At 42.0% G+C, this 12449-nt stretch overlaps 1 protein-coding gene across 1 annotated transcript; it reads right to left on the bottom strand.

Moving 5' to 3' along the window:
* Positions 1-242: 242 nt before the first annotated feature.
* Positions 243-9937, bottom strand: eve1 (even-skipped-like1). The gene is made up of 3 exons (XM_034592758.1): positions 9910-9937; positions 5423-5646; positions 243-728 (listed from the first exon to the last, which is right to left on the bottom strand). Exons 1-3 carry the CDS (start codon positions 9935-9937, stop codon positions 243-245), a joined length of 738 nt encoding a protein of 245 aa, XP_034448649.1.
* Positions 9938-12449: the final 2512 nt, after the last annotated feature.

The following is a 12449-nucleotide window of genomic DNA, read 5'->3' as shown; positions in this document are numbered from 1 at the left end:
TCACGCCGACAAACTGAACTCATCTCCATTGTTCATTTTGTCATCTAATAAAGGTTCACCTCTATTTTCCAGTGCCATGTCATTTTGTTTTCCTGATAAAACCTACATATGAGCACATGGAAGTCTTTGGTCTGTTACAACTTAGAAAGCTGCTCCCTGTACAGTAGATAGCATTCAGTAAAGTCACAGTGAGTGTGCTGCCATTTTGCAGCAGCTTATTTGACAGTAGTTTGACGACCTTGTTACATTATCTCCTCTCTCCGCTCCAAACCAGCAGGCTCCATGTTGGCCTTGGTACTACGGGGCTGGCTCAGTCCCAGTGCCTCCCCTCTGGCTTTAAGGAATTGTTCTGGTCCCCAGTACAGACAAAGGGGGCAGGCACATGAAGGTGGATGGTGCACGATGCTGGCGGAGGGGTAGAGGGCTGCTGTCGTCTGAGGCAGCCCCCTCACCCTGTTGTGGTACTGGGAGAGGCGGAGTGCATCCAGGGACCTCATGGGTGCGCTGTAGGAACTGTGAGCCGAGGATCCCGGTGAGGAGAAAGCCAGCGGGGAGTAGTGGTGGAGGGGCAGGTGGGGCAGGTGGTGCGGGATGAAGGGGTACGGTAACGTGGTGGCAGGAGAGGAGCGTCCCATCAAGAGGGCACCCAGAGGGTCGACGAGAGGGTGGGGCCAAGGCAAGGAGTGTCTCTGGCGTTTATCCTTCATCCTCCTGTTCTGGAACCACACCTGCATGGAGAGAGGGAAGGACACAGTGAAGGAGTGAGGGAAGGAATGAAAGAAGGAGATGTGGAGGAAGGTGAATGACAGGTTAGAAAGGTTCGAAGATGAAGGACAAGAGAGGAGAAGGATACAGTGATAGATGAGAGAGATGTACTCTAGCAGACAGTTTCACACTTCCATTCTGAGATATTCTGCTCATAAAAGTTGACAGCCATTATGTATTCAAACATTACTGGAAGAATTGGCAGGAAGCAGAGGGACTGGGGTGTATCGCTAGTGTCCTGGAGGATGGATGGGTGGACAATGCATTGAACTTCACCACCAGAGAAGGGTTTGGTGTTTTGTTACCTCCAGTTCTGTCAGATTAATTATTGTCCTCACTCTCAAATGGCGTATGAATAGATGTGTAATTGTAATTGTGATCGGTTTACAGGCAGATGGCACTTGACCACAAAAAAGTAAACATATAGTAGGTGCACCCAAGACAAATGGAGGAAGGATTGTGATCTAATCAGCCAAACAACTTCAGCGACATGCTGGAACCACACTGAACACAAGTGTGAATGTATTTGGGTTCCAACCTACATACAACAACAATGTGGGCGGAAATCACTTCGTACGCGACTGTTTTAAACCACTGCGGTCAGTTAATACCATGTGTCGGGTCAAAATCATATAGAGTTACAATATGTATAGGAAATACATTTTATACTAGGTGTAAAGTTCAAGTTCAAGGTTACTTTATCATCAGAGAACTTGGCTCACAGTCAGGTGCATAGGACACACACACACAAAGTGAGAAGAACAGCATAGATACATACAAATGATCCCTGAAATGTCATGTGATACGTCAAAAACTCAAAAAGAAACTTACAAATTACATGTGCAAGTTCAGCAAATTTATTGCACAGGGACCCAAAGAGTATTTACTCCTATTGCACCTGAACCCGGGGGACTCATCTCCAACCTGAGGGGAGAATTTCAAACTCACAGTGGAGGGGGTGGTTCCTGCAATCCACAATAGACCCGGCCCTACGGAGGATCAAAGATTGCTGTCAGGGGGGTCTTTGACACACCTATCACCTTACCAGCCACCTTCATGATACATTTAAAGGTTTAGTGTGTAAGTTTTAGATGAAAGAGATCTATTGGGCGTGTCATCTCACGGCTAGACTATTGCAACTCCCTCCTGGCTGGTCTGCCTGCTAGCGCCATCAGACGTCTGCAGCTCATCCAGAATGCAGCAGCTCCACTGGTCTTCAAACTACCTAAGTTCTCTCACTCTACACCGCTCCTCTGCTCCCTTCACTGGTTACCAGTGGCTGCCTGCATCAGCTTCAAGACATTAGTACTTGCGTACCATGCTGGAATCGGATCAGGTCCAGTCCACATCCAGGACATGGTTAAACCGTACACCCCAGCCTGACAACTCCACTCTGTATCGGCCAATTGTATTGCTGCCCCCTCCCTGTCTGGGACAGCTAGCCACTCAACAAGGCCTGTTTGCTGTCCTGGCTCCTAAATGGTGGAACGAGCTCCCCATTGACATCAGGACAGCAGAAAGTCCGCCGAAGACTAAAGACACATCTCTTCCGACTACACCTTGGTTAAGAAGATGATGTCTAATAACCATCGTCAGCTCAACTCAAAAATAAAAGTTGAGTTGCACTTATATATTGCACCTACATGTAGCACTTGTGGTTTGGCTTTTTTGAAGACTCATTGTAGTAACATGATTCTTGCTGTTCTGGGTTTGTACCCTCATGGTTGAATGCACTTATTGGAAGTCGCTTTGGATAAAAGCGTCAGCTAAATGATATGTGATGTAATGTAATGTAATATGGGCAAAATAATCCTAGTGATGTTTGCACTAGTGTGTTTCATCTAAATTGTACAAATTGTTGTTTTCTTTACCCTAGAATGGGACCTTTATACTAAAATACTTTATATCTACATCGGGAGCAGGTCCTCTCTATGGAGGCTGCCATGTTTTTTACAGTTGTTCAAACTGGACAAACTAAACAGAGTTTTTATGACAACTGAAGGCTCCCACAGGTTCTCTTTCATGTTTGGAAAGTGAGGGTGAGGTGAGGGGTATTCAGCTGCAACATGCAACTTCAACAATAGATCTAACTAAATTCTACACATTGAACCTTTAAGGCATTATTTTCTCTAGTAAGCAATTTCCATACCACACAATAATAGAGACAATAAGAACTGATTGAATAAAGGACTTGTAGAATATCATTTTTCTTTCTACATTAAAATCATTTAATTTCCTCAGAAAGTACAAACGTTGGTGTCCCTTCTTACAAACTGTCTAAGCATTAATATCAAATTCCAGTTTGTTGTCAATGTCAATGGCCTGTGTCGGCTCTTATCGCCACAAACTCACATCTCCGTCTGTGTCTTCTACGAGTATGGCTCCGCTTTTTACCCCTGAGATATTTGTTTTCTTTTTGTTTGTTTCATTTTTGCATCTGTCGCGTGTTTGAAGCATCATCAACCCCCCCATTCGCTCGTGGTGAATCCAGTGAGGGATCTGTGTTCTCACATTGGGTTCTCCCGACTTTCTGCGGACTTTATACCAGGAGGCCAGGTGGTCAAAGTCAGCGGCTCTCACTCGGACATTTGCATTCTCACATGCACCTCCTCAAGAGAAAATACGGAGTGTCTGCGGAGTTCTGTCTAATGGCATTTATAGTGTCAGATATAGGGATACGTTATATACGATATATTGTACAATGTATATGTAATTGCATTTACTCTGCAGCAGATTACACTTCATTCAGTCGACCTGTTTTCCTGTGTTGCAGCACTGACATTCCCAGCTTCTTAACACTTAAAAGCTGAGGCTGACAAGTTGTCTGTGTATCTAGTCTATCTAGTCTCAACTGTTTTACCAGTTCATGCGATCTCCCGGAAGGCTGCACTTCTAAAACGTCAGGTGGCAGCGTTTACAAGACCTCGCCTCGCATTCCTGCTCTTTCATAAAAGACCCTCCAGTAGCAGCCAGAAAGGTGGGTGCGTTTACTGCATATTAAAGCTGCAGCGTTGGGTCAGTGGGCCTCTGTGTCAAATGTTAGATGCTGCTAAACCTGTCACTGCTCAATCGTCTGGGCTGATTGAAACGACAAATAAGAGGAGTGGAGAGGAAAAATGCACAATCATGGGAAATGTCAGAGGGGCATTGTCCTTTAGGTGCGGATTTGTTTTGCTTTCTGCTTTGACCTACTTAGTTTTGTTATTATTTTTTGTAGCTTTGTCCATAAGTAATAAAATGTCAAAAATACACATTGATTGCTCACTAATTCACATTTTGTATCATGTAAAACTTTCAATTTTGTTTCTAGCCAGAGGTGCTGCTCAACAGTAGGCCCCTACAGATAAAATGGTTTACCAAAAAAAAGTTCCGGGAATAAAACTTCACCTAAAGCTAAATTTCTTTATTTTTGTCAAATTTCTTTATTTCTGACGTGTCTATTTGGACAATATCAACCGTATTGCAGAAACAGGTCAACATTTACAATAATGGATAAATAAATATTATTTGCTTTCTTTTAAGCTTGTTAGCTTTCTCGCCAATGCTGGAATTTGTTGTTCATCTATTACTTACAGTTGCAATCACTGACGATTACTTTTTGGATATTGTATGCCGCGTAATATGTGATGCACTAATGCTTATACTCACATTCATTTCCTAACGAATAAAAAAATATAAATTAACACATGTCTGCAGATTTGTATCTTATCTTAGCACAAAGACAAGTAACAATGGGCAGCAGCTCGCTCTCACATTGGTACTTGGCCATGACTGGTTGCAACCAGCAAAGACTGTTTGGGAAAATGAGCATGAGGGTAAATTTTGATGCCATGCTGTGACCTTGACCTTTGATGGACAAAAAAAAAAAAGCTGTGGCTGACAGACACAGAGGCCACCAATTTAAATACACCCTCTTCCTAAACTGCGTAGTGTGGCTGTGAGAACCACACAAATAACATGTACAGTTTCCTGTTTGCCTGGTTAGTAATGCTGCCTTGTGCTCGCTGATGTAAACTAAACCACCCAAAACCTCCACGGCCCCTGGAGGTCCCCACACCTGACTTTGAGCACCAGCGGTATTTAACATACTAATACTAGACTAAAACTTATACTAATACTTACTGCTCCCCTTTAAAACATCTGTAACTTGTGAAAGTTTGAACATTCACTTGCTTTCATTTATTATGAAATATATAGATGACCCTCAAATTGTTTCATTTTCACGAATCCCTTGTTTCATCTGTGTTAGTTATGAACAAGCTGATTTTGAAAGATGATACATGTTCCAGTTCAAATTGGAAATGCCCAATATCAACATGTTTATGGACAATGCAAGGATTTCATTTCGTTTTCCTTCATTCTCACAATGAGAATATGAATGTTGTTACTTATGTATAACATAATTCAAACAACCACAACATAACTTTCATAAAACAAAAGAAATTGGTAAAAGAAGTTCTACTGTACAGTATCGTTCTCAAGCAGGATTTCATATTATCATGTAACTTTGCATTATGCAGCCACACTGGCTTTCTAAAAGGGAAATGCATTCATAGCAGAAAGGCCAGATATGATCTGTGTTGTCAGCGGTAAGTGAGTTGGTTTAATGGTCAAACTCCCACTCTGACCAGTGCACGGTCGCTTATGTGATCCGTACCTTGATCGTCGTCTCCGGTAAGTTGAGATCCGTGGCCAGCTCGCAGCGCCGGGGCCTGGACACGTAGCTCTCCCGGCGGTACTCCTGCTCCAGCCGGGACAGCTGCTCCCGCGTGAACGCGGTCCGGTGCCGCCGGCTCGGGTCGAGGAGCACGCCGCGCGGGCACAGCTCCTGCTGCTCGCGCCCGGCGACATCCGCCAACGGCGTCTGTCTGCCCTCTGCCACTGAAATGAGATACAGCGTGTTGTCAAATGGGATCTGTTACACATATTTACTTCTCATCTGTACAGTTCCTTTGGACTCCACATTGTTCTGTCATCATGTAACTTCATGACTTTTTATGTTATTTTATGAGAAAAGCTATTAACTTGATTCAGAACTGGTGACAAGTTTCAGAGAATGCCGCAGTGTTTCCGAGGTCAGCTGTAAAACGTGGGTAAATCCAATAGATTCGTACATGCGCTATATCTGTGATCTGTGTTGACAGGAGATTTCTACTCCTCCCACATCCCAAAATAAGTCTGTTTTAATAATAAACAGTTTGTTCAGGGTTGTAATAACTAGGACTATATGCGTGTTTTTTTGTCCGTGGACAAAATAATATAGATTTCGTTTACACCACCTATAAAGTTTAATATAACAACAATTTATGGGGATATTTGTATTTTATCACTTTCATCAAACGTCCAATTAGTGACAACGGGAAGAGTTGAATACAAGGTCATAATCTGGTCAGATGTAAATTAAAATTACATTTAAAAGAAAAACTGTGATAATTATGATTTTTTTCCTTTTGACAAAGAGGAAGTAAAACTACTATTAATAGCTTATCATTAATTTAACTTTAATGTTGATCAGTTTTGTTTTATTTTATTGCATTGCTGAGTATGAACTGAATTTTCTGTGATTTGCTAACTTTGCACTTACATGTTATTTTGTGAAGCACCTTATAGCCTGACTCTTGCCATGACTTTTTAAAAGCATTACATAAAGTTATATCATTATTATCAATCATATTCACGTATTCGTCTCGGGTTTAGGGCATTTGGAAAAGGCTGTGTCCCTTCACTTCTGTTCCTATATTGTTGACCCTTTGTCAAAGAATTAGTTTTGAGCGAGCACAAGGTTTTCAACAATTTCATGTACTTACACATCAGGTTGTTTCTCTTTTCGACGAGTAAAAAAAAAAATGAAACAAACAAGAAAAAAAAAATCCCCTCCTTGTTCTCCCCGGTGTTCCTCTCGGCTCGTGTCCCCTCCACAGGCCCACACAGCTGTCCAGCTTCAATCTGACTTAACCCTGTCTCCTTCACTTGTTTCTGGTCTGATCCCACACTCGGGGAGAAGATGAGGTGATGAGGTGTTTCTGTCCCCCCCCCCCCCCCCCCCCCCCCTCCTCCAACACACACACACACCCTCCACTCCCCCGCGTCTGTCTGTGCGCTCCGCGGGGCCGCTCCTCTCTCCGCTCCCTGCCCCTATCACTGTGCGCTCCAGACGGGCCGTGGTGTGCGCGTCGGGCCGGCGCGGCGCCGCGGCCCACGGAGGTGTTAAATGTGTTTAGGGCTGAAGCCTTTGGTCTCCGTCTCGGCCTTTGTACTTTTGTTATGGAAGAATTAAAGACGCGCAGGCAGAGACAGCGGCCAGACCCGCATTGTCCTCCGCCGTTTGATGTTGGCAGGTTTGGAAGTGAATCATTACAGGTCTAATGGCTCCAAATTGGCGGAGTTGGATCCCGGTGGAGGGGACGCATTCATTGGGATAATATTCTGGACGCATGTTTTAATCATCTTTTCAGTCTGGTGATGGCTATAGTCTACAGATTATTATGACTGTCACCGATTCATTATTCTTATTCCGATCTTTCCTGTATTTTGTGCTTTTCTATCAGATAAGATACTCGACTAAACATTTCGAAACAAAACGTGAACTAAGAAATTCTGTTAAGGAAGAAATTGCGTTTGGCTCTGAGTTGTGATGAGTCAGATGAACTGAGCTCTAATGACAGCGGCGTATGGATGAAGACGCGCTCCTGTGAGCTGCTGACCCTTGAACCTGTGATTTTGGGGCTTTTATTATGGCTATAATCTGTTGTGATTGTTGATCCAGCGGCCAGGTGATGATAAGGAGGACAGGCCGAGGACAGGCAGACAGACAGACGCCAGGTAGGGTGGAGTCACGTATCACATGCGAGGAAATTAATCATTATGTATACATAAAACATCACACCCATGCAGGAGCTAGAATCACTTTCAGAGTAAATTCCTGAGCTGACTTCAGGAGAGAATAATCATATTTTTTGAAGATCTAAACATTAATTTCTTTACTAACTTGCTCTGGAAGAAGTTCTGGTATCTTTTAATGATGTAAAGTATAGAAATACTACACTGTGTTGCAAGTATAGGTCATCATTATCATCAAAAGTTCAATTTTCAAAAGTTTAAGTACAAAAGTATAGGCATGACTCATAAAACATTATAAACATTTCAGATTTCCTAAATGATGCAGCATTTAAAGGTGGGGCTAATTTTCTACAATGCTGGTTCATGAATTTCCCTCCGCGGTTCAGTCAAGTTCAATCTATACATTTACCATATTGACAATTATTTGTTGATTATATTTAACGTCATTATCGGAGAGTAACTTAAAGTTATCCATTATGTCATGGAGTAAACAGTGGCACATTTCCCTGTAATGAAGTAGAAGTATGAGTTAGCATGAAATGAATAAACAAAAAGTACCTACAAATTGTACTGAAGTGATGACATGTAGTATCAGAAGTGTTCTTGACAGTGGCTTTACTTCCTCAAATACCTTTATGTGTTTTATGTGTGAAAACAATCATCATATTAAACTGCATTTTATCTGTTTTTTTTACCTTAATACAACACGTACACATCGAAATCACATGGCCACAAACTGGAATGCATACACCAAAGGCATGGACTGCATTCATAACACTATTCCAGTTGTAATAAACAACTCAAACAGTTTTACACTGTAACTATTTTAATATCATGTGATGTGCAGTACAGTGTGAAAACCAGGCGTAATCGTAGCAAAAGTGATATATTATCAAACTATACGTTTAAGTGTGGACAAGCTACCAAAGATATATCAGTTTGGATGATGTGTAAAAAGAGTGTTTCCAATTGATGGAATTCTGCAGCCATAAATCATGAGGCCTTGTGTACAAATATTTTAGTCCACAAGCTGAATCAGTATATTTTGATAATGTTGGACACTGTGGAATAAGATGAGGCTAAAAGAGACTTAAATAAAAGGAAAGCTGTTCTTCATTAAAAAACAAAAGAGGACTTGTGCTTAAAGCTCAGCCTCGTCCTCATGGAAACTGAAGACTGTGTCTTCACTCCCAGTCCAGTAGCTTGCTTTCTGTCCTTTTGATAAATGCAAAGTTGTTTTTTCTTCTTCTCCTTGTGGTAAACCCAAAGTGAAAATGGATTTCACATGTTTCTGAGTGCTGGCGGTTAGAGAAACACTCTGACCTCAGTTGAGGTCATGGGAATAAAGGTTGGGAGGCTGTCATTTGGAGGGATGAAATGTCCTGTTCTGTGTGACTGATCAAACTCTCACACACTGTCTTTTTCAACATGTTCATATTTGAGGAACATCACACATGTGACATGTGTTAAACACGTGCAGCTGGGTGGCACATGTTGCTATACTGTTTGAGAACTTACAGAAAATATGTGTGTTGTCCCCAAGTACACCCACATACTGAACGTGTTAAAAGTCAAACAGCCAAGCTGGGTTTGTGCAATATATGCTAACATCTCCATCTAAAATTCAGGTCTCGTGTATTTTTATTGTGATGGTGGCCTGTAACCGTAATGCCTCGGCGCAGTGGAATTAATAGCTTGCATCCCTCGCTGGTTGTGGTCATTTGCTCTTAGATTTCTTTAAGCTCATGGGTAACAGTCCTGTATGAAGGCCTGTTCTAAAGCTTATCTCATATACAATATATGGAGACAAGCCAGCTGAGCTAACTGTACACACTGTGTTCACATCTTGTCCATATGTCAACATCTTCTTCTAGCAGTCGGATTTAACTGTGTTTTGGGAGGAGGTTGTTGTCAAGTAGCTTTTCATCCACGTTTTTGGCCTCCAGGACGTTCCTCCTGACAGGAAGCCTGATTCAAAACATTGACTATATCCTTAAGCCTTGAAATACTTCTGATCAGAGTGGTTCAGAAAAACCACTTGCCTCAATCTTCTGTTCAAAATAGACGGCTCAGTCTGTTCCGTGTAGCTCAGCTGATGGATCAGTCCCATCACCACATTACATTACATCACATGTCAGTTGGATGACGCTTTTATCCAAAGCAACTTACAATTAGTGCATTCGGTGTTCAGCATCTTGCCCAAGGACACTTCGGCATGGGCTGGAAATCGAGCAGCAGACCATCTGATTGAAGGACGACTGCTCTGCCCCCCTCAGCCACAGCCGCCCACTGGTTCATGCCCACCGTTGCTGCCCTTGGGCACGTGCGACATGTCTAGTCCAACGTGGATTGAGCCGAAGGCTGAGTCTGCAATCAGGTCTGTCTCTAAAAAGATCTCTCTACAGAAATCCCTCCACAAAAAGAAAGGCACAGAAGCCGGTGCCCAAACCATTCTGGATGTGTTTCCTCTTCTTCCTCTGTGTGGTTGTATTTTTCTCAGCTGCGACCCCCATCATTAAGGAAAAGCGCAAGTAAAGGGAAAAGCATAGTAGTGACGTCATATAGTTGATGCACACGATGACCAGTTCATTAAGCAAACATGCAGCTTTAGTCTGAAGTCGTGCTAATGGCTCTGTGAGGCTCTGTGTAGACACAGTGGTGCTCTGAAAATAAAGCCAACATCAGCATGCTCACTATAAAAGAACATGAGTTTGAGGACTTGAGAACTGCCTGTCGAAAACTGACAAAGATGTAACTTGAATTTGATTTGCTTCTCATGGTTTAGGACTTCAAAGGGAACTATTAGACCACAGCAGATTAGCAGAGGCCAATACATGAGGTAGCTGACACTGAGGGGGCCACTACAAAAACAGTACAAATTGGATTCAAGGATTAAAGGTAAACAAATGGTGACACAACCAACACAACATCCAGCTCCGAAGCCAAAAGTTCAGTCATGCAAATTTTTGTTATAATGTTTAAAATGTGTCCATATCAGGTGGCCTTCATGTAAACAGATTTCAATGTACAATGCTGTTGTTTTGCTTGTGCGACCATCACATCAATATGACATTCCTTTAATTTATAAAAGTACTTTCATTTAACAGGGAGTTTACTTTGACTTTACTCAGGCACTGACAGGTCACAAATTCAATTGAATTTCATTTTCTTACAGTTCTGTTTGGATTGGATGTTGAACTGGATATCCTGTGTTTAAACAAAAGGTGGGAAGTTGCCTCCCTCGGGGCGGTTAGAGACACACAGCGTTGTGTTTCTCATTGACTGTGATCATCCAGATTTCATCCACATCAAATTCCCACCAGCTGTTATTTTTGCACCATTGTTTTAGCAGCCATTGGCTTACGCCCCAAATTAATAGAAGTTAGGATGGTAATTAACTGACTACAGTGGCATCCTGTATGTTGCAGAGGAGCAGATCACACCCGCTGTGAACCGCGGGTGTGATCTGATGTGGGTCTTATAAGAAACACATTTAATGCAGAGGCAAGAATAACGTCTCACTCAGACACCTATTGTGCAAATATTTCTAGGAAGAATATATAGCTTCATTTGTGACTGTGCATACCAATGAGATTTTCTTGTTGCCTTTGATTTCAGCCACCAGGACTTAAAATATAATGCTTTCCATCAGTTGTCATCGCACTCTGCCAAACTCTGTTATCCCAATGGATTGGTAGTTTGATCAAATGATCAAAGTACACAGTTGTATCTGTAAAACATATGGCTATTGAGTTTGTTTTATCACCACACTCTGGCATTATTGCATCCACACTTGTGGGAGTCCATACTGCAGAGATCACATACTGAGCAACCCAGACTCTGTTCATGATTTTGCTTTTGTACTTTTGTGTCCACTTTGTATCAACCATCCTAAATTGTCAACAGCCTTAATTTATCAGAATGTGCTCCACCAACCCTCAGTGAAAGACTTGTGACATGGACCATGCTATGGTGACTTTCACATTGAAAATAGTACTAAGCACTAAGTTGTTTGTGCTACAAAGTACAGTTGAGGAGAAAAGATCCAAACATTTCAAGTTGGAAAGTTGTCAAAGAAGACACATTGCAGCTGTTTTTATATTGTGTAACTTTGTTTTGCAATGTAACATAACTTTGGTTATGTTACATTAGACAAAATGGATAAACATCCCATTATTGTGACATGGTGTTGCTTTACCACCACTTTATACTCCCCTTTTACTGGTCTTGCGGTCACCTCAATTCAATTTGAATTCAGTTTTAATTATGGGCTATTTACCTGTCTTGAGCAGAGCAGGACTTATTGATTTCACGTTTAGATCTTGTAATGCTTTCACTGAAAACCATGCACTCAAATAGCCCCTGATTTTTGTCGCGCTGTTTTCATGTGAAATGTCTGCTCTCGAATTTCTCCCCTGCTCTCTCCTGCATCTCTGATTCTTTTGTCCAAAGTCACCAGCCAATAGAATGCTAGATGTAGTGTTGACAAATTAAATTGTCCTGCCCCTCAATGTGAATGTGTTAACTTTACTTCTTTGAGAGTCCCGTACTGGCAGTTACTTTAACTGGGTTCATGCACTTGAAGCAAAAAACGATGACACCTTCATGGGGCAGGAGTCCACTAGACCCTTGGTCAACATGGAGTGGCAAACAGAGTTGCTAGCAACTATGAAAACTAAATAGAGGCTGCCCTATTTCTTTAAGCCCTATATGTTGAACAGAAGTGGTGTGGGGAGAAGAGCCCAGGAAATCTGAGTGTGAAATCAATAAATTGAGTTGTAAAACATAAATACTTCAATAAAGATAAAAAACAGACAATTGGCTGTTTATATTGTGTTGAACAA

Source organism: Hippoglossus hippoglossus, chromosome 8 (assembly GCF_009819705.1).
Source record: "Hippoglossus hippoglossus isolate fHipHip1 chromosome 8, fHipHip1.pri, whole genome shotgun sequence".
NCBI classification, from domain to species: domain Eukaryota; kingdom Metazoa; phylum Chordata; class Actinopteri; order Pleuronectiformes; family Pleuronectidae; genus Hippoglossus; species Hippoglossus hippoglossus.
The sequence above is the reverse complement of the archived record's forward strand: the minus strand, read 5'-3'. Positions and strand labels throughout refer to the sequence as shown.

What these genes read in the sequence shown, in the direction of transcription:
- eve1 (XM_034592758.1), bottom strand. Translation starts at nt 9,937, where the DNA reads ATGTCGCACGTGCCCAAGGGCAGCAACG. An exon ending in CGTGCCCAAGGGCAGCAACG is followed by an intron (nt 5,647 to 9,909) that starts GTGGGCATGAAC and finishes ATCTCATTTCAG; the next exon opens with TGGCAGAGGGCAGACAGACG. An exon ending in TACCGGAGACGACGATCAAG is followed by an intron (nt 729 to 5,422) that starts GTACGGATCACA and finishes CTCTCCATGCAG; the next exon opens with GTGTGGTTCCAGAACAGGAG.